The sequence below is a fragment of the Montipora capricornis genome, chromosome 13 (assembly GCF_036669925.1).
Source record: "Montipora capricornis isolate CH-2021 chromosome 13, ASM3666992v2, whole genome shotgun sequence".
NCBI lineage: Eukaryota > Metazoa > Cnidaria > Anthozoa > Scleractinia > Acroporidae > Montipora > Montipora capricornis.
In genome coordinates, this window is record NC_090895.1 from 25,118,606 (window position 1) to 25,143,098 (window position 24,493).

At 41.0% G+C, this 24,493-nt stretch overlaps 2 protein-coding genes across 4 annotated transcripts; both read right to left on the bottom strand.

The window, feature by feature from the left end:
- Positions 1-2,963: 2,963 nt before the first annotated feature.
- Positions 2,964-11,006, bottom strand: LOC138029276 (penicillin V acylase-like). 2 transcript variants are annotated; one of them, XM_068876992.1, is made up of 3 exons: positions 10,777-11,006; positions 7,837-8,208; positions 2,964-4,372 (listed from the first exon to the last, which is right to left on the bottom strand). In XM_068876992.1, the coding sequence occupies exons 2-3, from the start codon at positions 8,179-8,181 to the stop codon at positions 3,590-3,592; spliced, it is 1,128 nt and encodes a 375-aa protein (XP_068733093.1). In that variant the 5' UTR covers positions 8,182-8,208; positions 10,777-11,006; the 3' UTR covers positions 2,964-3,589. The 2 variants fall into 2 exon arrangements, with proteins under 2 accessions (XP_068733093.1, XP_068733094.1); XM_068876993.1 differs by lacking the exon at positions 10,777-11,006 and adding an exon at positions 9,872-10,270.
- Positions 11,007-13,217: 2,211 nt separating this feature from the next.
- LOC138028899 (uncharacterized) lies at positions 13,218-22,875 on the bottom strand. Of its 2 annotated transcripts, none has more exons than XM_068876538.1 (6): positions 22,717-22,875; positions 22,510-22,592; positions 19,404-19,436; positions 15,936-16,038; positions 15,208-15,343; positions 13,218-13,867 (listed from the first exon to the last, which is right to left on the bottom strand). In XM_068876538.1, exons 2-6 carry the CDS (start codon positions 22,580-22,582, stop codon positions 13,655-13,657), a joined length of 558 nt encoding a protein of 185 aa, XP_068732639.1. In that variant the 5' UTR covers positions 22,583-22,592; positions 22,717-22,875; the 3' UTR covers positions 13,218-13,654. The 2 variants fall into 2 exon arrangements, with proteins under 2 accessions (XP_068732639.1, XP_068732641.1); XM_068876540.1 differs by having other exon boundaries at positions 19,404-19,433; positions 22,717-22,857.
- Between the last annotated feature and the right edge of the window lie 1,618 nt (positions 22,876-24,493).

Below are 24,493 nucleotides of genomic sequence, written 5' to 3' on the forward strand. Positions count from 1 at the left end.
TTGCGAAAACCAAACAGATGTTGAATGGTTGTTGAAGCAAAGTTAAGCGCTTTTAAACTCATTCAACTTTCAGCACGGTTTCTACATCGCTGTTCAAAAATATCAAACGGACCTTTAGGTGTATGAAGGCAGGATGATTGATAGTGAAAACGAGATACATCAATTAAAAGTTTTACGTCAATCTTTATCGCTTTTTACGAGTGGCAACGAAAATAATTTACGGACGTGGTAAAAAAAAACCGTCATCTTTGTCGCATTTTATACAAGGCCAGGTCATTGACAAAACGAGCTACCGTAGACTACGGCATTCTTGAATACCGTAGGTGAGTTTCATGTGACCATCGCCGCCATTTTGGTGTACGAAAACAAAAGATAACTCATTAGTTCCTTTAGTTTGTTTACCAGCTTTTGTATATTACACCATTGTCCGGGGTGATGTAGCAGCTGATCCAAAGATAACTCGCCATTGGTTTGCAACCCTGACCCCAAACAATAGCTAAAACAATAGAAAGAATGACATATCATTGTTTCCTGCAAGGGTTGCGAACCAATGGCGAGTAAACTTTGGATCAGCTGACACACTACTGGTCACCGGGGTGATGTAGCAGCTCATCCAAAAATAACTGACAGGGTACCCAACGAGCGAATTAAGCCAAAAGCCTTTAAGAGACATTTCTAGGCTCCTTCTACTATATTAAGATTGTCCAGAGAAATGGTTTTATCACCTAAAAGAATTTGATCTGTTCGGATACCTTAGCTGAAAATTGAAGTGTTAGGGAATGAAATCTTCATTTCAGAAATTGCCAGCTGAACGTTACCTTCCAGGGAACCAATTTTCTCATCCGAAACTGCTAGGTGACCTTTTTAAGTGCCAAAAATTGCAAAAATATCTCTTCCGAAAACGTAAGGGACTACTTTTCCCTGGTTGTGGAATCTTTTAGGTGATGTTTTAGTAAAGAAATCTATAGCTGTTTGCAACGTAAAACCGAAATTCTTAGAACAGTTTGGCTCTCCCGAAAACATATTTTACCGAAGATTATCGTTCGGTTTCCCTGATTGTCATCTCGGTCTCAAGAGATTGGTTGAAAACCATTTACATCGTCCAAGTACATCTCTAATAGGTGGTTTGCAAACAATCTCTAGAGACACAGGTAACAATACTGCAATGCGCATTAGGCCAGTTTCGTATTCTCACGGTTGGACTGGATCTAGCATGAAATGGAGGCTAATGCGGGCAAATTAATTTGCATTTGAAAAGAATTGCTCGCATTTGCTTCCATTTCATGCTTTGGCGGTGATGACGTCACGTTAAACCACTTATGTAACTTCATCTCTCATTACATGTGTATGTAACTAAAACCAACTGGTTCACTCTATAATTATGCCGATCTTATCGAGGAGTTTTTTTCGAGATGATCTACGACAGTGTCGACAGCATTGACCAAAACTTCACCTCTTTGCACAAACCTAATTCTTTCGCAATTTGTCCATCTTGTGTAGTACGTCGTACAATGTGGTGCCCCCCCCCCCTCCCCCAGGGGAATCCTTGTTCCCTTTAAAAACTTGCTTGTGTTCTCCTGTTCCCGAAATTACTCCCAAACTTGTTCTCTGCTTTTTGATCCCTAAAGTGATCTATTTTCTCTTAAGATTTTTTGACTTTGTTTTCCATTCCCCAATTCAAATTTGCCATGTTCCGTTGTTCCCCAAAACCCCAAGGAGTGCCTCATTGTCGGCGAATTATCCAAAAACTAAATTTATACCAGTGCACGTGGTTTCCCAGAGTAAAGAAGTATAGAATGAAAGGTTCGCGGGATGCATCTATATATATGCTGACGTTGTCGTTAAGAAGTCAGGTCAAATTTGGAGATTTCACTTTGTTGTTTGCGCAGCTGGTACAACAAAAATGCGAAATTTAATGCGCGCCGTATGTGCAGCACGATAAGTTTTTCTCTTTAAACCAATGATATACTTGTTTTGTGACAATCGTAGCCGTCAACGTCGTCGTTTCTTAAACTCCTTACACGGAAGATGGTAATCTAGCCGGGAGACCAAGAACAGGCGCACGCAAAAGGACAGATTCTCGTGCAGAGAGCTATTTGTCGACAATATTGTACGTGCCGGCTTCTCAGCTTGTCAAAGCCTGTTCTCTTTGGTAAAGATCACTAAAAACAGCTAACAAACGCAAAAATAGAAGCCGTCCGTTTTTCTTTAATTTGTACTACCAGTACTTTAAACCACGGAAAGTAATGTTTAGAATAAAATTTTGTATCATGAAAAATATTTCAAAAACTCGTTTGTATCATGCTGAAATGAATTTCATAATCGGTTGTTTCGTTTTTCAAATTTCGTGGTTCCCGCCATCTTGAATAATTGTGACGTGTCACGATTGCCCTTTTGTTACAAAACCAAAGTTCTCTGCTAATGTGTGAAACCAATAGGGAACCCGTGCATTTCATTAAAAGTGGTTGCATTGGTAGCTATATCCCCGTAATCTACAATCCTGGTTCCCGCTCCCCTCCCCCCCCCCCCCCCCCTCTATTACATACAATGTTGATTTTTCACTGTCTCCGAAATCAAGATCCGTTCATCGAGCGCTCGCATGTTTCAACATTGTCTGGGGAAAGGAAAGGAAAGAAACTTTATTTAAGTGTCTAGTCGTTCTAGCGCTAGAGCGCTAATTGTAAACTGAAATGAACAATGAAAGTAAATCAAGACAAATGTTGGTTTTGGGGCCAACACGAAAAAGGCAGCGAAAGAAGAACACGCGTTGCTCATATAACGATGGAAGCATATACAGTAAATTTTCTACTTTTCGCCCGAGATTTGACATGTGTCCCAAAGTCTTTTGACCCGGGTTGTAGCTTGGCAACTCTCAAGTGCTTTGACTAACATGTGGAATATTTGTATGGGAAAGACGAACTATCACGAACGGAAGTATTCTGCAGACCACAATACTCACTACATTTACGCCGCTGATATCTTTATTCAGCTTGTCAATTTTCTTACAAAGTAGATGGTGTTAAATGCTTAGGCATCATTATTCAGATAGTAAATTAAGTTGTGCTGGCTAATGATGTACAAGGGCAACAACCACCTTCTATGCATCTATTAATTTAGAAATTGTTGGAGATCCTTGCAATCTGATTGGCTCCCAGCATTGCGATTAATTCACGGATTGCACTAATTTTTGTTCTAAATCGCACATTTTCCGCAGCCAGTGAGAAAGGAACACTAAAACAAATTCCAACCAATCAGATTTAAAGGCTTGTTTGAAATAACCAATCAAATTGAAGGAAAATTTTGTATCTTTTGTTCCCAGAACTTTGCTTTTTTAGAAAAAATGGATGAGTTTCTAGTTGGATGTAATAAAGTGGTAACTGCGCGCTCGTTCGATTTTGAAATCACACGTATCATAGTTTTAGACCAAGTTACACTCCACTCATTTGAATCAGGCTAGTCCTTCTATGGCACACAAGCTATTCTTTTCACGCTGTGCTGTGCTGTGCTGTGCTTCATTGTGTTTTATTCCTTTAAAACCGAAAGACAATTAAACACCAGAAAACGTGATCTTAGTGTGCGAGTTCCAAGCTCACAGTTCATCATGTGTCATATCCTCCCTTGCATCGACCAAAGGTTTCATATCACTTGTAACATTTTGAAATCCTGCAATCTTTGAGAACATTTTAATCGCCATCACTTTTTCTTGTCGAACGTTGTTAAGATACACCACACGGACGGTTAAGTCGTTGTAGTCACGGAAATAAACGGCGTTGTTCGTGAGGTCCTTGGCCACCGACCAAACGGTGAAATCGCCAAACATCTGGAGTATAGATTTGTTTATTACCCCATGAGGAATGTTGACCGAGTTCAGGACGTGAAAAGCCAAGTTAACCGCTGCTGTGTTCGTCTTAGGCGTTTTGGCAAATCCCTTCAGCACTGCTGCACGGACAAACCTTGAAGGAGGGGTCAAGTCACCGGGCATTCCAAGTAGCCCGCTTCCTTCTCCAGTCGGTGGGAATTCATCTGTACCCAACACCAATGGCCCGTTATTGTACTTCGAAAGCTGTACGTAGTTACGAAGGTTTAGCATATGGAAGTCATAAGGAGGGGCGTTGGTCATCACACCCAGTGTGTTATTGTACACCTGCCTTCCTGTTTCGGCGTATTCAATGACAATGGCATCGCCGGTTTTGTCTATCACCGAAAAGTGCAGCTCAAAAACGGTACCCAAAACACTTCCACCGAATACCAGGGGAAATGATCCAGATGACATGCTATCTCTCACCTCCTGTACGGACCCAAAGTTTCCCAGGAGCCAGAGGATGAACTCCTTCTGTGATACCGCGTCGCCACATTTGCTGGTAGGAACTTCCTATCGTGAGAAAACAAACACGTTTACTACGCGAAAAATGCGCTATAAGCTTTTAAAGTAAATACAGAAAAATAAAGTGGGAGGCGCCGACAAAGTCGTTAGACTAAGTGCGCTCGACTCCGGATCGACTGGTCCGGGTTCTGGTCCTGGCCGGGGACATTGTGTTGTGTTCTTGGGCAAGACGCTTTACTCTCACGGTGCCTTTTGCCAACCAATTGTATAAAAGCGTACCGGCGAATTTAATGCTGGGGGTAACTCTGGGATGGACTGGCATCCCATCCCGGGGGGAGTAGAAATACTCTTAGTCCGCTTCATGCTATGGAAACCGGCCATAGGTGAAGGCGTATTGGGCCACTTGGCTCATAAAAAGACTTTACCTTTTCACCTTTTTTATGTAAAAATGAATGGTTCATTGAAAAATTAAACCTTGGCCGCCTTTTTTAGTCTTCTTTTCTGTAATTGCTAATTGGCTCTTTTGGCCTCGTTCAAGGTCAAATATTCTTTTGAATTTCACTTTTGAAAGCGAGGCCAAAGGGCCAATTGGCCACTTCAGAAAGTACCATAATACTCTTTGTTTCGCCCCCGCCCCCCTCCCCCCCTCCAAATCTTGCATAAGGATTGTTTCCAGTTTCTCTTCGTACTTACAATGGTCCCAAGAGAAAACAAAAAAAATATGCTCATGCAAAATACTACGTGAAATGACCAAAATTTAAGATTTTGACGACAACTTGGACAAACTACAGTGATCAGCAGAATCTGTCAGTCTCAGTCTTTACTTCAAATCCGTCCGTACCAATCCAGTTATATGGACACTTCCCCCATTTTGTATAATATAATCAAGATGGAATAATCATGAAATACTAAGAATAGCTCAAACTTATAATTTGAAGTGAAGTTTTCGTCGGGGTAGCTGTCGTGTCGGTTTCTTAAACTCCCTAATAGCTTTGAACCACAGGAAATATTGTTTGCGATGAAATTTGTTTAGAAATTTTTATGAAAGCGTTTGTATCCGAAATGAAGAAATAATTTCTTATTCTCAGTTTCCCGGGCGATAATATCTTGAATAATTGGGATGCGTCACGATGAACTGCTTGTTATTATTCAATTGTTCTTTGTGGTAGAACAAAAGGCAACCGTTTCATGTCCGAACTATTAATAGGGAGCCTTAGCAAGCGGCGTTTCATTCTCGTCACCACAGAACTTATGCTTGCGCATGACCTGACCCGAGGCGCTGGGCTATTAGAACCTTACTGCGCCTGCTCACTCCTCGTGCTAACATGAATGCACCAATTAGAGACGCTTTTGATTGTTCTTTACGAAAACCAATGAGAAGACACTTTGTTTCAGGGTTCCCCAGAGCTCTTCTCTCCCTCAGTCAAGAGAAGTGCTCTGGGGTCGAGATTGTTTCAGGGTTCCCTAGAGCTCTCCTCTACCTCAGTCACGCGCAAAAGAGAAGAGCTTTAAGGTCGAGATTGGACAAAGACATGAACTGAAGTGCGTGCCGCACGTGCAGCACGAGTATTTTTCCCCTTTTTTTTAAACCAATAATATTCTTGCTTTGTGGGGTTGCCAATGCCGTAGCCGTCAACGTTGTAAACTCAAACCACAGGAAATGCTTCTGATCAAATTTGTTTGAAACTTTTTAATGAAAGCGTTTGTATCCGAAATACGAAAATACCTTTACATCGGAGAACAAGGACGAATCAGAGTACGACTTTTCCGTTTTGAGCACGCGCACTTCGAAAAATGTCGGACTCCAAACCTTACGCCCATGCTTAGTACGGAAAATTCGTAATCGTAGTCGTCCTCGTGCTCCGATTCAAAGGCTCCTAATGGCCGAATTTATACTAGAGACGAATTATCCGTCTGAGACGTATAATTCGTCTAAGTATAAATTCGGTTCGAAGACGAATTATGGAGCAAAATTCGTCTGAGGCTGATTTGTCTGTTAGCACGTTTTCAAGACATGCTAACAGACGGATGATCCATCTCTAAATTTATATCTAGACGGAAACGTAGACGGTTTTTTGACGAAGTATCCACATGAGAGGGACTGGTTTCTATATTTTCGCAGGGGTTCCTGGGATGCCTATTTCAAGATGGCGTCCAGTAAAGCAACTGTTTCGTCAAAAATACTCGTTAAAATTCTTCTTCGGATCTATATTTAAACGAATTATCCGTCTAGACGGATAATTCGTCTCTAGTATAAATTTGGCCAATGTGTTGAATAACTTTGACGCATCACGGTTAAGTTATTGTTACTATCCAAGAGTTCTGCGTGGAAGAACAAAAGGCAGCCATAAAACATGATAGAAATATGAGGGGGCTTACGGACGGAACCCGGAAATGAACATTTCGTATGCTAAGGCAATAGCCGTATTTTTAACTTAATCGTAAGAGCCTAAGATCCTAAGATCCTAAGAGCGAAAAGATAGCTGGTCGTTTTAATGTCGTAGTGTCAAGACGCATTAGAAAGGAAAACGATTAACTGTTTTTGTCTCAAAAACTTTGTAGTATAAATGTGAAAAAATCGCCGGTAAACTATTCATTTTTGAAAAAAATGCAACAAGAAGACACTTCCGTCAGGGGCACCCAACGAATCTGTTCCTCACATTATCTGTTCCCCAGAGGAATCTTGCTGGCTGGCAAAAATACAGGTGTTTCGATGAGCTGGCTGGGAAATTTTGTTATTGATAGAGGTTTTGCCTGGGAATTACTGACTTTTTCTAACATTTCAACCCAAGCTGGCTGTAGAAACTCTGAAGACTGAGGACGACTAAAAAAAAAAAAAAACAAGAACCCCTTTCCTCTCCCAGAGAGTAGTCACAAACATACGACGGCTGGTCAGAGTGATTGCGCTTGCGGAAAAAAGCTGTTTTTTCCCGGTTTTGTCGCTTTTGTTCGGTCGTTTCGGATCGAGGGATTTGAAAGCACGCGGAATTCCTGGCCTGGAAATAAATTTGATCAGCTGGCTGGGAAACCAACCAATTTTATCTTGCTGGCTGGGAAATTTCTTGTGTGTCTTGCTGGGAAAAAGGAACAGATACTGTTTTCCCAGCAACACTGAAAAACACCTGAAAATGCCTTAATAACATTTATTTTCATTAACTGGGGTATAATAATACATTTTACAACAAATTGGTCGTTTGGTGCCCTTGTTCCGTGAATAGCATTTCCAAGCCTCTTGAGTCCTTTAGAAATATAAATTTTTCAGAGGGGGATGCTCCTAGAACCTCCTTTTCCCACCCGCCTCTCAGAAACGTTCGCGACACTGAGGCTCTTCAATTCATTCCAATGGGGGTTCTAAAATTATCGATTTTCTAGTTACGCATTCGTCGCCTCTCTCACGAATGCGAAAACCTTACATACATTACGTCTGAAGATGAATGCTGGGGCATCGGGAACGTCCGGTTTTAAGTAATAAGAAGAGCATTTACGATCTATGTGTTTTCTACCGGCATTACCTGGTATTTCGTGAAGCCAGGGAACATCAAAGCGCCCGCTGACAGGCCAGCGGAGTTCATCCCATCAGCAGCCAAATTAATCATCTTCCAAGCGTTTATATATGTCACAGTGTATTTGTTCGACCAAGACAAACGATCTCCATGCGAAGGACAGCCTTTGGCTAGTTCTGCAGCGTGATTGTATCCCACGGGTTCTACAATGAGGTACGAAAATGTGTCGATACCGTACTCCAGTGTTCGGCCGATGATTACCGATTTATCCTCGGCTGTCACTCGGATCTCCGTACAGGCGTTCGTCCCAAGAAAAAAGTGAAACAGTAGATAAATCACAATTAGGATTCTCATATTGGTCAGATTCGTGTTGCCAACAATCTAAAAAAAGGAACAGTTATGAAGGTTAAACGATAGTAAATGCCCAGCGAGTTTTAAGATGCCCATCTGTCTCCCTGTTGAGTCACGGAGACGTAATGAGACGTCACGGAGACGTAATGAAAATAGAGAAATTCCAGAAAACACACTTGAACAAAATCATTCGCCACGGAATTTTGGGCTATACCGGAGTATTTCCTTCCTGTCCTCCCTTATGTAGAGTATTCAAGGTCATGCACTTGCATATAATGAACCAAAATATGCAATTATAACAAAAAAGCCTTGAAAGTAAGGTGAGAACACTGTAACACCAAACCCGGTGTCGCCATCACGTCGCGCATGCGCACAACCATTTCACCTGGTTCATTGGCAGCCATGGACAACAGTTTCGGCCTTGTTAGGCCTCATAGCCAACTTACCAAGCGGCTGTTTTTAGGTATCTCCTTAAACGGCACTGGCACCCGCCTGGTACGTGGACTATGCCATGCTGATGAGCTAGCAACAATATTGCTAGCAACCTCGTTCCCAGGGTGTCCATTGTCGTTGCGACAAGAGACCGTGGGAACGGAGTTGATGAGCTAGGCATAACTTGGACAATGTCGTCCCCAGAGCCCACGTATCTCTTGGTCAGCGCCAAGACACGGAGCTCTGGAATAATCCATTTTTCAGAACTGTGTTGATTGGCTGATTGATTTATCAAACTGCTCATGCGTAAACTACCCGGTGTAAAATAGCTCGTAATTTGCGAATATGGCGCAAACATTTCCAACTTAAGTTGTAAACACGAAGATTTGTCGCTGCTATTCAAACCATTGAGTTCTAATGATCGCCCCGTTGCACTTTTTGGTGAATCTGGAACTCCTAAAATCTTGGAATTCCTGAAATTTATTATTCCAGGGCTCCTTGTCTTGGCCCTGACCAAAAGACACGTGGGCTCTGGGAACGAGATTGTAACTTGGCTGAAACAGCTGTCCATGGCTGCCAATGAACCAGGTGAAATGATTGTGCGCATGCGTGACATGATGGCCACATCGGGTTTCGTGTTATGGTGTTAGCTCACTTTATCGGGTTTCGTGTTATGGTGTTGTTCACTTCATTTTTAATGTGTTTTCAATTATAACAAACCATACTATATTCCCGCTAAAACAAATAAAATCATCACCTGGTAAAATAGACTACATTAACAGTCCGGGCCATAACCATTTCTGGATATCGGTTTCGAGCTTTGTGATTGGTTGAGATCAAAACCAAAACAAAACAAATTTGGCCGAGGGGTACTGGAAACAAGAAGAAGCTTGTTTTGTTTTTTTTGTTTTTTTGGTGGGGGCCATGTTGTTGTAATGCGGCAGTAAGCCATTCTGTTGGCCTGCATGTTGATCTGAAATTCACTGCAACATAATGCAAGCTTAAAGGTGCGATAAATAATTGGACCTTAGCTTTTAAATGCCCGGACACAACGTATGTTTAAAATCTACGGTTTACAAGACACTCCGATAGATCTGAAGAAAGGGAATCGGCCTTTTAAGGGTAGTTTGCACACTAACAGACTTTCAACTTCCGTGCACTCGAGCAAAAACCTCGTGCACTCGACAGGAATTTTGACAATTGGAAGCAAATTTATTCTTGTTTTTGAAAAATATTTTTTTAGGAATCAAATGTTACATACCTGAAAACTTCAACGAAAGAGAGGTTATTCCTCAATCGAGACCTTCGCAACAAGCACCTTCACCCGACTTTTGATCTGAATTTCTCTGTCTCTTCACCTCGATCGCCATCAATTCTTTGCTTGTTGTGTGTATTTGTTTGTCATCTGCAATTTTGCAAGGTTTCAATGGAAAGGGTACGGAACAAAGTCGCTCGGGCGCGAACTAGAGTAATGAATGAGTTTCCTACTTGGTGACGTCATCAAGTAGCCAGAAATGGTTATGGCCCGGACTGATTAATTTAAATACAGACGAATGAAGTGTTTAAGTTCCAAAAAACCTGTGGTTTTGCGTCGATGTAGAGTGAAACACACACAGCCTGCGTTGCAAGCGGCATAAATGATTTTCAAACTTTTGGCAGCGTGGAAAATGGGGCGAGACTATTGTTTTGTCTCGCCCCATTTTTCGCGCGGCCAAAAATGTCTCGTTCCATTTTTCGTGCGGCGAAACACGAACGTTTGGCATTATCAAACGAATTGATAAGTGTAGGAAATCACATGTCGTGATTCATGGCACGAACAAAGTTTTGAAAGTTCTCAAAAAATAACCAAAAGGAAAGTTCTTAGGAATGCGATGCATCTGTTCCTAAATACCTACGTTGCCCTCGAGATACCTCTCTTTCATACAGAGCACCACTTTATGAAACATCGAAAGCGAAACTACTTTATCACCAAATGTCAACGAGCGATACTTTCTGCTGTGCGCTTTCAATGTCAATTTCATTAAATCGCTTCCAACTAGACAAGCAAAATGTATACACTTTCATAGTTTCAAGTTGGTAGTTATCCTCCTGACATAAAAACCATAAAGCAGACAGGTTTGAGACTTAGGAAGGGCATACTAAGTTAAATAGAAGCCTTGGACACACCTTTCAGAGAACTGCAATGATTCCTGTTATTGAAGATCTGATGGGCCACAATATTATTTTCGTGTATCGCAATCTTCACTTGCGTGAAAAGCCAAATAGAGATACTGTAGCTTATAAATGCAGGATGTCAGGCTCAAAACTTCACAACAAGAGGAGCACCCTTTTGGCGACTTCACAAACAAGCTACTGATTTGCTTGTTTTAGCTATTACTGCACCTTGTTATTGTTATAAACAGGTTTTCACTTCAATGATAACTCAAGCGCAGTCACAATCAGTAATCTTTCCAACCGCAGAAGTGCTACTGGTCAAAAGACAATGGAAAAGTGTTCTTTATCAGATATTGGTTCTTTTACGACCAATAAACAACCATTGTCTGACTGTAAAACAGTCACTACAAAAGACACCCAAAGGCAATGAAAATATTTAGCTAAACATGCATGGATAAAAAACGAGCTATTTCTTCCTTTCCTTTCGTTGTCCATGTACTGAGAAGTTGCTTTCTTTCTCAGTGGCCTCGTGTGTTCTCATTGGTTAATAAGCGTGCTTGCATGAGAGTTGGTAAACATAGCTGTCACGTCACGCTCTCTGATTTTCCCACAGGAAGTTATTTTATTAAACTATTAGAATAATTTTTCGTGTTTTTGCAGGTTAGGGTTAGGGTTTTGCGTCTCGGGTTTACATAACTTTCGAGAACTGTTTCGAATTCTCCCAGCCCCCTTTCACGTTTAGATCATATTATGCAAGCTGTGGATAGGAAAAAGTACTCTAATGCTTAAACAGTTTTCTAGAAATGTTCTAGTACAAACAGCTCGTAAAAGTGAATCGCTGTCGATTCATGCGTGCCGAATTTCTTTGTTTTTCATCTCGACTACTAAAGAAAAAGCAAAAGATGGTTGTTTAAGCATTTCAGCGAGTATCCTTCATGGCTGAGGCTTCTTTGATTCCCCTTTATATAAACGAGAAGGAGAGGAAATCTCTGCAAAGATCTCGTCGATGTCGCCTAGAAATTTGGACGAATAATTTTGAAAACTCTTAACCAGTTTGAATTTTAACAAAAGAAGCAAGGTGACACACCATAACACCAACCCGGTGTGGCCAACACATCACGCATGCGCACAACCATTTCACCATTTTAACGCCTGCTCAATGGCGGACGAGTGGGAGGCGCGGTGGGATCATGGTTAGTGCGCTCGACTCCTGAGCGAGTGGTCCGGGTTCGGGCCCCAGGGGCCCGTTTCTCGAAAGTCCCGAAACTTTACGGGCTCTTTTCGGGTGTCGCAATTCCCTTTGTATTTCAAGAATAGAGAGGATTTAAGTCGTCAAACTTCACACTTATTTTTCTTTTTGTTACCTTGAAAACACGTTAAAAGATCGGCTTTCCAAAACAAGCGGTTGGCAGTTTAAAAATGGCTTTTCGGGCCCGAAAAGTTTTCGAGACTTTCGAGAAACGGGCGCCCCTGGCCGGGGACATTGTGTTGTGTTCAGTTGGGAAAGACGCTTTACTCTCACGGTGCCTCTCTCCACCCAGGGCCCGGTTGTTCAAAAGCCAATTGACGCTAATCCCAGATTAAAAATTAACCAAGGAATTTATTTCTCTACTCCCAACTACTGTTCAACCCTGATATTTGGCAAAACTTTACATTAGAAGAAGTCAACCTTGAAAAACAAAACTAAGCGAAAGAGGAAATTTATTGCCCAGTGGAAATAAATGGATTTATGCTTCCCATGTTACAGTTTGGGCATTTCTGTCATCCGGGATTTTCTGGAGATCATTCAAAATTTGTGCAAGCTAGGCGGAGGCTGATTTAACAGAGTCAAATCAATTTTCCCTCCCCACCCTCCCTATTTTTACTTTCTTGTGGATGGCGGGTGTCCCCTCACCTTTGCTGGGATCATGTCTTCTATATTTGGGTATTTCCTAGGTTACCATGCTGATTATCAATAAACGGCCTAGCCCATCAGGGCTTGGCCAAAATATCCCAAACAAATGTGGTATTATTTTTGTCCCAGCAAACGGAGCTCGCCCAGAACAATGCCTTGCCAACAATATCAGTCAGAATGTATGGAGCATGAAGCATAAAAACTTTTACCAAAAAGTTTCAAAACTGAAACCAAAGTTTACGCTAAGTTAATCGACTTTGGAACAACCGGACCCAGGTGTATAAAGGGGTACCGGCGAATTTAATGCTGTGGGTAACCCTGCGATGGACTAGCATCCCATCCGGGGGGAGTAGAAATACTCCTAGTCGCTTCGTGCTACAGAAACCGGAGATAAGCGTCGGCCTAATGTTCCATTGGCTCGAAAGCAGACTTAACCCATACCTTGCCAATGGCGGAAGGGTGGAAACGACCTTGCATTTAAGTGGTCGATGTCGTGACGCGGATGCGTGACAGAACTTTCCTTCTCGCTAGAGTGGGAAATCAAGGAAAACTCTGCGAATGAGGGTATTCAGGCATTTTCTTTCAAAAATGATTAATAATAACAACTACTTATCATCAGTTTAGAAGTATGGCATTCCAACACTGATATATGAGGAGTGCATTGGCCTATGACCATATATTATACAAAATGTATGCTAACGAAAACTTGAAAACAAAAGTAGCAGAATCTTCTTTTGTACAAACTTAATCCACATTTGATTGCAAACATCATTTACTCCAGTTTAAATTTATCTATCAGTAGAAGAGAAGGCTCCCTTTTAATAAGTGCAGCGATTAAAAACGTTTGAGCTTCCACTGCAGAAGAAGACGTCCATGGAGCGTTTTCACTCAAACGACCAGCAGCCATATTGGATTACTGAACAAAAAAGAGTATTTGCATATTCTTTGTTTTGGACACCAATTGGTCGCCGTGACGTCATGTGAAAACGCTCTATACTATTTTTTTTTTTCCTTAGGATCACTGGGTCCTCGCTTGAAGGTCGAATCCAACTTTTCGTACTCGTGAATTTTCTCCAGACTGTGGTAACCAGACTCTTCATAGGCAGGGTTTTGATACGTTTCGGTGACCCTTGTCCTCTCCGTCAACGCGGCGTACGTTTGTCTATCTTCACTACTTTCCCTTGCACCGTCATTTTCGGAGTTGTCACTCTGTGGATTGCAATAAAATCAGATGTAAACTCTTCCCCAAGGCTTTCTCCCCGAAGGCTACCTCCTTTTCGAGAGTCACGCAATCTTTACTTAATTGACCGGCGAAAAAGAGAGCTTTCAAAATCAGACGAACGTACGGATTTTTTTAAAAAGTAGTATTATAGTCGATACCCGAAGATAAGTGTTTACTTCGTCGTGAGAAGTGATTTAGTAGGGAGATAGTATTGAATCTCTCAACCATAACAGTTTCTTTGTCTCTTCATACGATTTCGGTTTCTATAGTCCGCAATGAGCACCACCGGCAGTCTTCCGACTGAGATTCGGTTTACGTCGTTTTACGTCGTTTTACGTCGTTTTTACTTCGCCTGGCGATACCCCTGCGCATGCGTAGTCATTCCCAAAGATTTTTTATCTATTTTTTCTATTTTATTTTATTTACTGGATGTTGTACTTCGTCTCGTGGTACGCTATCGACTATTTTTCCCCAAGAATACTTTTGACGAAGTATTCGGTGCTAATTTCGTGGGTCGTTCTCATTCGAGACCGGAAACGCCATCTCGGCAGTAGACCCATGCCTCTCTCAAGCTTGGTCTGTGGATCAAACATTTGCTAGCTTTCATGATGTTACATAATAGACCATTTTCGAATTCTCACGGCTGGACTGGATCTAGCATGAAATGGAGGCTAATGCGGGCAAATCTATTCAAATGCAAATTAATTTGCTCGCGTTAGCCTCCATTTCATGCTAGATCCAGTCCCTGAGTCCAACCGTTAGAATACGAAACTGGCCTATTTCTAAGTCCGTATTCCACTTGTTTCTTTATAAGTACCCTGCTAGCATACGCTTTTCATCGCGCCACTTTCGGTTTGCTTTTACTTTTACTCTTGTTTTTACTGCCACTTTTTCTTTCCACGCCAAAACACTCTCTGCCACGAAGTGATTCCTTTCGAGTGCGCGCAATCGTTTCTATAGAGACAAATAACTGAAAACACACCACTCTGTGATTATCTGATTGATAACCTCTATGTAAGTCTAATTGCAAAGCCAGGGAAGGGCGTTATCGTTTCGCTAACGTATAAAAAAAGCTCCTAGAAATTTGGAGGAAACGCAGCCTCGCGCTTGAAAGAAAAGAGAATCGTTTTTTTTTGGCCTAGCTTTTACTCGAGAGGAAAGACAGCAACAGCGGTAAAAGTGCCGGTAAGATAAAAATCAAATTGGAAGCGTCGAGATTTAAAAACCTTACAGGCAAAGAATAGGGTAAACTTGACCCAACCATATTATTCCGTAGTTCTCCTACGAGAGCGTCCTAATGATTGACACAAAAAGCTTAAAAACATACCAAGATGGTTGCCATTTCATACATGGACGGGCGTCCAGGCAAGTACATTTGACTCTCGGAGCTCGGCGAGTAAACACCAAGTCCGTAGAAGGGACTGGCAACGGCCTCAGATTCGAAGGATCTTTTAAATGAAATCCTGAAAATTTGGAAAACAAAAGATCATCTTTTACACTGTATCCCGTGAGTTCAATTCCTGTTTTGTCATCGATGAGGCATTTGGTATTACTGGACGGTCACCTCGTCCAAGAGCGCTTTACTTCCCTTGGGGAAGCTGCAACACTATCCTATGAGATCGAGTCAGGAACCCATGACCCGGAGCCTACAACTCTACTGTGTTCGTGTAACGGCGTTTTCACAGACCGATTTATTTTTAGATTGAATTTCCCGCTAATGAGACTCCCACAGGAGCCCGATGACCAATTACAAGAAATTAAGCTGACGTCATAGGGTCACCGAACCGGAGCTGCCTTTGTTTTTTTACCTAATTTGCGGGAAGGGCTAGTCTAAAAATAAACCTACTTGTGAAAACGCCGTTTCACAGACGCTGTATGGAAGTTGCACGCTCCAGATGGGCTCCTGATCGAGTTTATTTTTGCCAGCACGAGATGGCGTCCAAACGCTGAAATCGTATGGCGTCACGATCGATACGCGAGGGACATCCCGCGGAACTGACCCGATTAGAATGACTTCTCCTCGAACGCAAAAATAGGATTTTCTCTTACACTTACCCAGACTTTTCTTTCCTGCGCAAGACAACTACTAGGACAATCGCAGAAAGCAAGAAGACTACGCACAAAACAAAGAATATGATTACCAAATCCAAAATGATATCTGTGCAACGAAAACCAAAGTATAACAAAAAATCAGCGTCAAAAGAAAGGTTTTTATTAAAAAAAGAGAATTCTCTGGGCCGACCGAAAAATCGAAATGAAAGGAAAACAAGATTCTCTGGAGGCGTAATAGGCTATTTCCGAGTTCATGCCTGCCTCCTCTTCAAAGCGAGTCTAAGTACGAAGTTTTTGTTATGAAAATTAGTTTTCATTCATATGTAAAGTAGAACTAATTACCATCACAAAAACTTCGCTCTTAGACTCGCTTTGAAGAGGAGGCAGACATGAACTCGGAAATGGCCTAATCGCGCCGTCAAGGTGGCCGAAGTGTGCCCACTGTCCGTCCATGCAGCGGAGCACAGGTTAAATTAATTAATTAATTAATATAAAAAATGTAAATTTCTTAATTTCTTAATTTATCAATATTGAAATTATAGATTTCTTTATTTGTGTTATCAACAAACATACCATCCTTTAAAAAGGACCTTCTAGTTGTTCGTAGATCCATCCATTTATTCCTTTACTAGTTTTGACATACTCCACATTCTTTGACTATTAGAGAAAGCTACGTCTCAACAATTTCATTCCAATTGTCGCCTGAAAGTACAATGCTAGACAAACTACATTGGGACACTAGAATACCGTTGTCTCTCTTTACCAACTTGTTCCTCTTCCACCCCTCCTCCCTCCCCTCCCCCAGTCAATGTTGGTACTAAACGAGGTCATGCTCGCCTGCGTTCAAACTAGTTTACACCTACTGGTGAACTCGCTTAGGTTTGCGGGTTTGATCACCAACGTGGACGAGTTCGCTGTTTAGCTTCATGACAAATGAAGAACTTAGTTCAGTTCATTCAATTAAACTAAGCAAGTTCGGTTCCACCAATTCAGTTAATTACTTTCAATCCACGCTAAAAAGAGTACTTTATACGTTTGCTCATCGGTTGAATTTGCATTCGAGTCAACAATATCTGGCCAACGAAGAAAGCTCATTTTTGGAATCTGAACAGTCAGTAGATCACATATGCTGAAATTGCAGTCAGGACTTTGCATAATGACTATAAGAAATGTTGGACACTGACTTATTTGAACGTCAAACGAAGTTCTCAAAAAACTTGGTAAAGACGTTTCGACCGAAAACCTTCGAACCGAGGATGACCGAAGGTTTTCGGTCGAAACGTCTTTACCAAGTTTTTTGAGAACGTCGTTTGTCGTTCAAATAAGTCAGTGTCCAACATTTCTTATAGTCATTAAATAGATCACATATTTCATCACATATCACACCAACACGCTAAATCTTGTTATTTTCCATTTTGCATTATTATTTTCAATATTTTGACCGATCGAAAACAAAATTTGTCCAATGCACTCCTTCGCAAGCTGGAGCTTCACTGATACTCACTGTTCAAATCCCAGCTCTCGTTAAACGCTAGAAATTATAAGAAAAAGTTTGACATTTCTTAGGTCAAGTCGCCTACGTAGGCGAGTTGACCAAGGTGTAAGCGAGTTTGAATGTAGGCTAGTTAACTGGATGCAGCTGAGCACGTTCAACATTAACTGAGGGGGGGGGGGGGGGGGGAGAGGAGATTCATCTCTTTCAGTACCAATCGTGAATACGCTCCATTTTGACAGTTGAGATCCCAGCGGGTATGGCGGGACATTTTTCGAATGAACCTAGCTGTAGTTCGATGGCCTGAACCCAACGAGTCTCCTGATCTAGAGCGGTGGGTCGAATGCCCGAAGTAGCAATCAGGCGGTCGTAGGTTCGACTCTTTGAAGAAGAATGTCCAGCGAGTATGCGACAATTTATTTTTTCACCGGTGTAACCTTCCTCGTCCTTAGAGTCCGCTTTTCGTTTGGTCAGCGCCAAGAACACTGAATGTGTCCACAGCCAAAAGTACGCGCTGTCGCGGTAATGGTATAACGGGAAGCTTTAGCAACGACGACAGCGACGGCGACGAGAACGTCACAAATTTGCATATTGAACAAAACCAGTAGCTTGCACGCTCTTCACGTGCATTTCTCATTTTTGTACATTTCTTTCACGTCTGCGACGTGAAATGACCAAATCTCAAGTTTTACGAAGAACGTGAACACAAAGCAGCGAATTTGAATTTTCTGTCGTAGCTTCAACACCGCACCTCTTAATTCAGTTCCTGGAAAGTTGTGCTAGTTTCTAGAAGTTACAATAAGACAAATCGAAGTATGGAAAAAGGTTTGCCTCTGATGTGACTCTTCATATTTTTCAACAGACGTTTCGGCTAATTCTTAAGCCTTCATAAAAATATCAAGAGTCAGAGACAAACCTTTTTCCATAGAACTTATGACATCTCCTGGCTAAACAATTTCCATTTTTAAACCGACATAATGACGAAAACGATTAATAAACCTGAACTCGCAATTTTAAATGACGTTTCGGTTACCGTCGCGTCGTAGATCTTAAACTCCGTATTAAGGAGTTTAAGAAACGACGATGACCCGCTACGGCATCGACAGCTCCAAAAAGCAGTAATATTATTGGTTGAGGACGATGCCTACTATTGTTATTGCGCATACGTTCTGCGCATCTCCACTGGGTACTCGTATTTCCTATCTCCGATGCTTACTAATACAGGGATATTTTTGCGCGGTTTAAAACTATCCGGAGAAAGTAGATCTTAGTAAGTACTCTTGGTATTCAAAAAGAAAATTGGGGGTAACCATGCATTTTTGAGAGATAATTAAGCTTCAATTTGAGAAAGAACGCCATATATTGCTTTGTATTTTAATGCTTTTTACAAATATTATTCATGAATTATCTTTGAAAAATACGTGGCTACCCCCAATTTTCTTTTTGGATTTCAATAACACTTGTTAAGACCTACATTTCCTGCATAATCACACACCGGGGCAAAAATATCTTTAATTAGTAGGCACCGTCCTTAAAAGAACCAAAATGGTCGTGCGACACGCATTCTTGAACTTTTCTCTTCCGTACTCGTCAAAACAACTGCGTGAAATGACCGAATTTATGGTTTTGACTACAACGTGGACAAACTACAGTGAATCTTTCAGTCTCACTCTTTTCTACAAATCCGTCCGTACTGATCCTGTTATAGGACACTTCGCCCATATTGTAGAATAGAAAGAATTTGGAATAACCATGAAGTACTTAGAATAGCGTAAAGTTATATTTTGAAGTGACGTAGCCATCGTGGTTTCTTAAACTCCCTAATGTTGTAACCGTTGACAACCGTTACTGTTCCAAATTTCTGAGAATGCGCAGAAGGGCTGTGGCCAGTGTTCATGTTGTTGGCGCTGATCAAAAGGAAAGCGGACTCTGGGCACGACAAAGCGGTACAACATTTTACCATCTCCGTTGATACGTACCATCTGTTTCCTTGTCTATCAGGTATTCCTCTGCTGGAAACGAACAAAAAGCATGCTGAGATTGCAAAGAAAGTCTTCTAAAAATAACCCTATAGAAGCGTCTCATTTACCTCGATACATTCTTGACAGGAAAACTAACATGCATCAAATGACATAATCACGTTCCAAAAAGAGTCCAGGGACCCGTTTCTCAAAAGTCCCGAAAACTTTTCGGGCCCGAAAAGCCATCTGTAAAGTTGCCAACCGCTTGTTTTAGAAAGCCGATCTTTTAACATGTTTTCAAGGTAACGAAAAGAAAAATAACTGTGAAGTTTGACGAATTAAATGCTCTCCGTTCTTGAGGTACAAAGGGAATTGTGACACCCGAAAATGGCCCGTAAAGTTTCGGGACTTTTGAGAAACGGACCCCTGAATAGGGGTTGAGTGGGACGTTAACACTTTCACTCGCTAGAGTGATTGATTCAAATTTTCTCCTCACAAGCTCAATACATTATCAAGCAGACTGGTGACGAGAATAAAGAAATTTATCACCTGGGTATTTTATGTGTAGATATAGCATCAAATTCTCGTAATTGACATAAAAAAGTAATGTATAGCAGTCAGTAAGCAGACTGAATTAACATTATGATCTTGGGAGTGCAAGAGTCAGTGAAGAGTTAATCCAGTATTCAATCCTCATCGTACAAACCAAGACTTACTGCATTCTCATTCTGGCATTTTTCCTGTTGAAATCCTTAAACTCTTAGTTCCATTGACGTAAATCCCGTTTTCGACAAAAGCAATACAGCCTCATTATATAACGCATTCCCATTTTTTCCCCTTTGGAAAGACAGGAAGACTTGAATCTTCATATTTTCCTTCGCAACATTTGCGAGAGTGAATAAATGAATGCATGAAAAATAATAATAATAATAATAATAATAATAATAATAATAATAATATAAATAGTTTATATATATAGCATAAATTCCCAAGGTTCAAATACGCTTAACATCTATATATAGAGATAAAATAAATGATAATGAAAGACATATATACAATTATAAAACTATATAACTTAAACTATGCCAACATTTCACACTAAACAAAATATTTAATACCGGTAATCTAAAAGGCCTACTTAAAAAGAGAAGTCTTAAGTTTCATAAAAACTGCTACGGTATTGCATAACTTATGTTTATTATCCAACTGGATTAGTTATTGTACAAAAAACGCACGAAACGAGTACAAATATTCCACGATATATTGTACAGTTACTTATTTGTGTAACGTAACCGGTTTGACTAGTTTACTCGAGTTACTGACGTTGCCCTGTACGCACAAATCTCTCTCACGTTCTCGGTTGTTTACAATTCAATTACTAAAAATTTAGAGCAAAAAAGTTGGATAATACATAGCTTATCACATGTTTTGGTGTGTAGTATCGCTTAGTATTTCTCCTCGTTGTTTTTGTTTTGACTTAGCGGACTCGTCAAAATACAGCACAACTCGTAAAAAGACTCCGCGATACTACACACCAAAACATCTAATAAGATTTGTTATATAGCTGGAGTTTTTCCCGCTACAGCGCGCCCATTCATTGGCTAGTTCATGGTCACATGGTATTTAACAATGAAATTGTTTACCGCCAAATGCCATGAGCGGGCAACATTGCGAAAACTATTACGTCAAACGGGGAACAGTTCACTGTTACCCGCCAAATGTTGACCGCTGTTGCACGTGATCAGAGCATGCAGTTGAAGGTGGCCTGATGTTGTCGCTGGAATCTGGGCGCTTCTTTCAAAATGTTTGACCCATTTGTTTTGCTATATAACAAATCACTTAATGACTGGTCCCTCGGGAAACAGTTCATTTTGTTTCACTCGAATCTCAATGTTTCCCTCGGCTGCGCCTCGGGGAAACATTGAGATTCTCGGGAAACAAAATGAACTGTTTCCCTCGGGACCAGTCATTAAGTGTTTAATATCAGAAACCCATAAGGGTTGAAACGTGTAACGCGCGTTCACAGCTTCCGAATATTCAGCGTGAACTGATTGGTTGAATGTTTCAGTGCTAAGTACCATATTTGGAAACCCCTCGCTCTTGTTGTTCCAAATATGGTACTTAGCAAATTGAATATTCAGAAGCTTGTTTCCCAGCACACAAGGGGCCGTTACACGTTTCAACCCTTATGGGTTTCTGGATATATATATTTGATATGCGGTTATAAACGAAAGTCTAGGGGAGAAGTGATCATTGCACTAATTATCTGGATAATTTAAACATTCATCGAGTCCTTTCACCGCACCACATAAACCCAACAAATTGACCTGCTCTCAACTGAATGGCTTCACAGCTTAGTTGGCAGAGCATTGCACCGGCATCGCAGAGGTCGTAGGTTCGATTTCCGTTGAGGCCACTTGACTTTTTCAGGTAATTGCTTAAATTGTCTAGATAAGTGCCAGTATCATTTCTACATTTCTGTCACCTATTAGTATGCAAGACAAATGTCACTTGAAGGCCTAGTTCAATGGACTTAGCTCTCCCAAGTCTTCTGCAGCCTCACAAAGGTAGAACATCCAGACTAGTCACCGGAAGTAATAATTTCGACTGGTAAAAGCAATCGGCTCTGATTTTTTTCCGAGTATGCACGACGCGTCGTCGATCAACCGAGTGTTTTCACGTGATGTCACGGCGGCCATGTTGGTGTCCCTAACTAATCCTCCGGGAATTGAGCTCTATTATCATCAAATGATTTCATTTCAGTTTCGGTGGAAAACCAAGATCACTGATCACGTTAGGGAAAACACTCTATAGTAGACATATGCCGAAATGAAACTACTATCAGGAAAAGACTTGGCAAGCGAAACCAAATTAGAAATATCGGCTTGTTTAACGATCAACTCTCACGATCACAATAAGCCGCAAGATCAGTAACGATGGTACCCAATTGAAGTTCTTCGTAAGATTTCTGTTTCTACCTCAACCAAAGATTTGGAAGTGCACATTTGAAATTCCTTGGAGTCGAGATCCCTCTTTTAATGGTAATCTATGTGAACCATTCCGTAGACATAATTATTCGTGTGTACATTTTAAGGCAACATAAACATCAACATTTCGCAATTACCTCCATTGGCGAAGGGCATTAAACTAAAGCACAGAACACCAAGCCAAATGGCACCAATAGAGCGGGTCTCCATTCTGGATTCACTAAAAGTGTTGAAAGGACGAAAGCAAATAAGATGTTAAGCCTTCTATGCAAGAAATATCACTTACACTATGCCTCATTGATTGATTCGGTTGATCATAACACATCATAGCTAACAAACCGTGCCTTTATGTTTGAAGAAATGACTTCGACATTGACTCCAAGATGTAATGCCAAAACTACTTGCTTCTGATAAAGCAAAGTGTCGCAGATCTTTTAGAATGCAAACTGACTGTTGACTGAACTAATTGGAGCCTAAGGGAAAATATTATGCCAGACTAGGGATGCTTTTTTACATAAATTTCGCGGTCCATAAAGTAGCAAGAATTCTACTATTATCCTTTAATTGATTTTATTTGATGAGAACAGAAAAGAGCCGTTAAAAATTAGAAAAAGGATTGAAGCTGGAATCGTAGACTTCTCCCTATGGTCAAATTTTTCTCCTTTGCCTACAATCCTGGACAAAAAGAGTTGAGACTTTCCTCGTGTTGCGAAGGTTTGGACCATGACTTGAAGCGGAAGTTAACAATTTCCACTCCCACCCCACCCCACCCCACCCCACCCAACACAATGTTGTTGGGAAAGAAGTGAAGATAACACAGCGGTGTCTCAGCGTGGCTTCCCTGGGGGGAAGGGGTAGCCGCAGTAATGACATTGGTCCCATGAGAAGAAAATTATAATAGACATAAACATAGAAGTTGAAAATGTCTCAACGGCTTTTGCCCAGGATTGTAAACGGACCTGAGCCCAAATAAACTACTTTAGTGTTAACTTAAAATTGCGCGAATTCTTCCGCCTATCGACAAATCAGTCTGAGTATTATAAGGGACACATTTCGTCTGAAACTAGTTTAATTACTAGTCCATCTACCTCAACCTTTCTGTAGCTCGGAGGGCAGAGCATCCCAATCAAATATCGTAGTTTTTTTTCCCCCGATTATGTCCAAATCAAATCGAAACTCTTGATTTGATTGTTATAACCAGTAACCCTAGTAATGCTACTGTTGGTTGTTAAAGAAAACGCAGATAAAATTCAGACTTAGCAAAAGTGAAAGATGAAAAAAAAAGAACACTCCTACTCAACAAGCCTTCATTTGAATAGCGAGCTGAATTAAGCAAGGACAAAGACGAACGGCTAAGAGAACCGTCACCACGAAACAATTGAAAAAAATTAGGAAAACAATGGCTCTGTACTCTAGGCACGTGAGTTTTAATTACATTATGTTACAATTCTTTGCCGTTGTCGTCCTGACAACGACGTGAAATAACCAAATATGGGGTTAGTACTTACGAGGACGACATGAGTACAGACGTCAAGTTTCAATTTTTTCTTTGAACAAACATACCTTTCTCACCAATTTTATTCCTGGAAATTTGGTACACACATTGCAAGGCGAACTACTAGGAATAATTATAACATGACTGTTTTTTAGCTGACTTTCTCATACCTACCCGTCGTCGTCGACTATGCTAAACATTATTAAATCTAATAGTAAGTGACTGGTAGAAGTAATATGGGATGAATTGGATTCCCCATTGGCAAGATGTAGGACGATTTTGAATTTATCGCGTCCGAGGTGATCAGATCAGAATTCGAGGTAGTCAGTCAAGTAGTTGGTCGGAACGGCTCACGGATAAGGTTATTGCGGGTTTTATAGGGGTGCAAAAGCCAGAATTCTATTTTCTTAAGAACTGCTTAGTTATACGCACTGACTCGTGTAAACCTTTTCAAGCGAATGAAGGGGTTGGTTTGTAAAGGAACTAATGGTGCAACGTATTTGGGAGAGTAAAGCACGAAAATTTGGTTTGGTCAAAGAAGATAGACTGGTCAAATTGCCACCGTAAAAAGATTTTTTTTTAATTTTGATAATCGACAGTTCTTTTCGTTACTTTTTTAAAAGGAA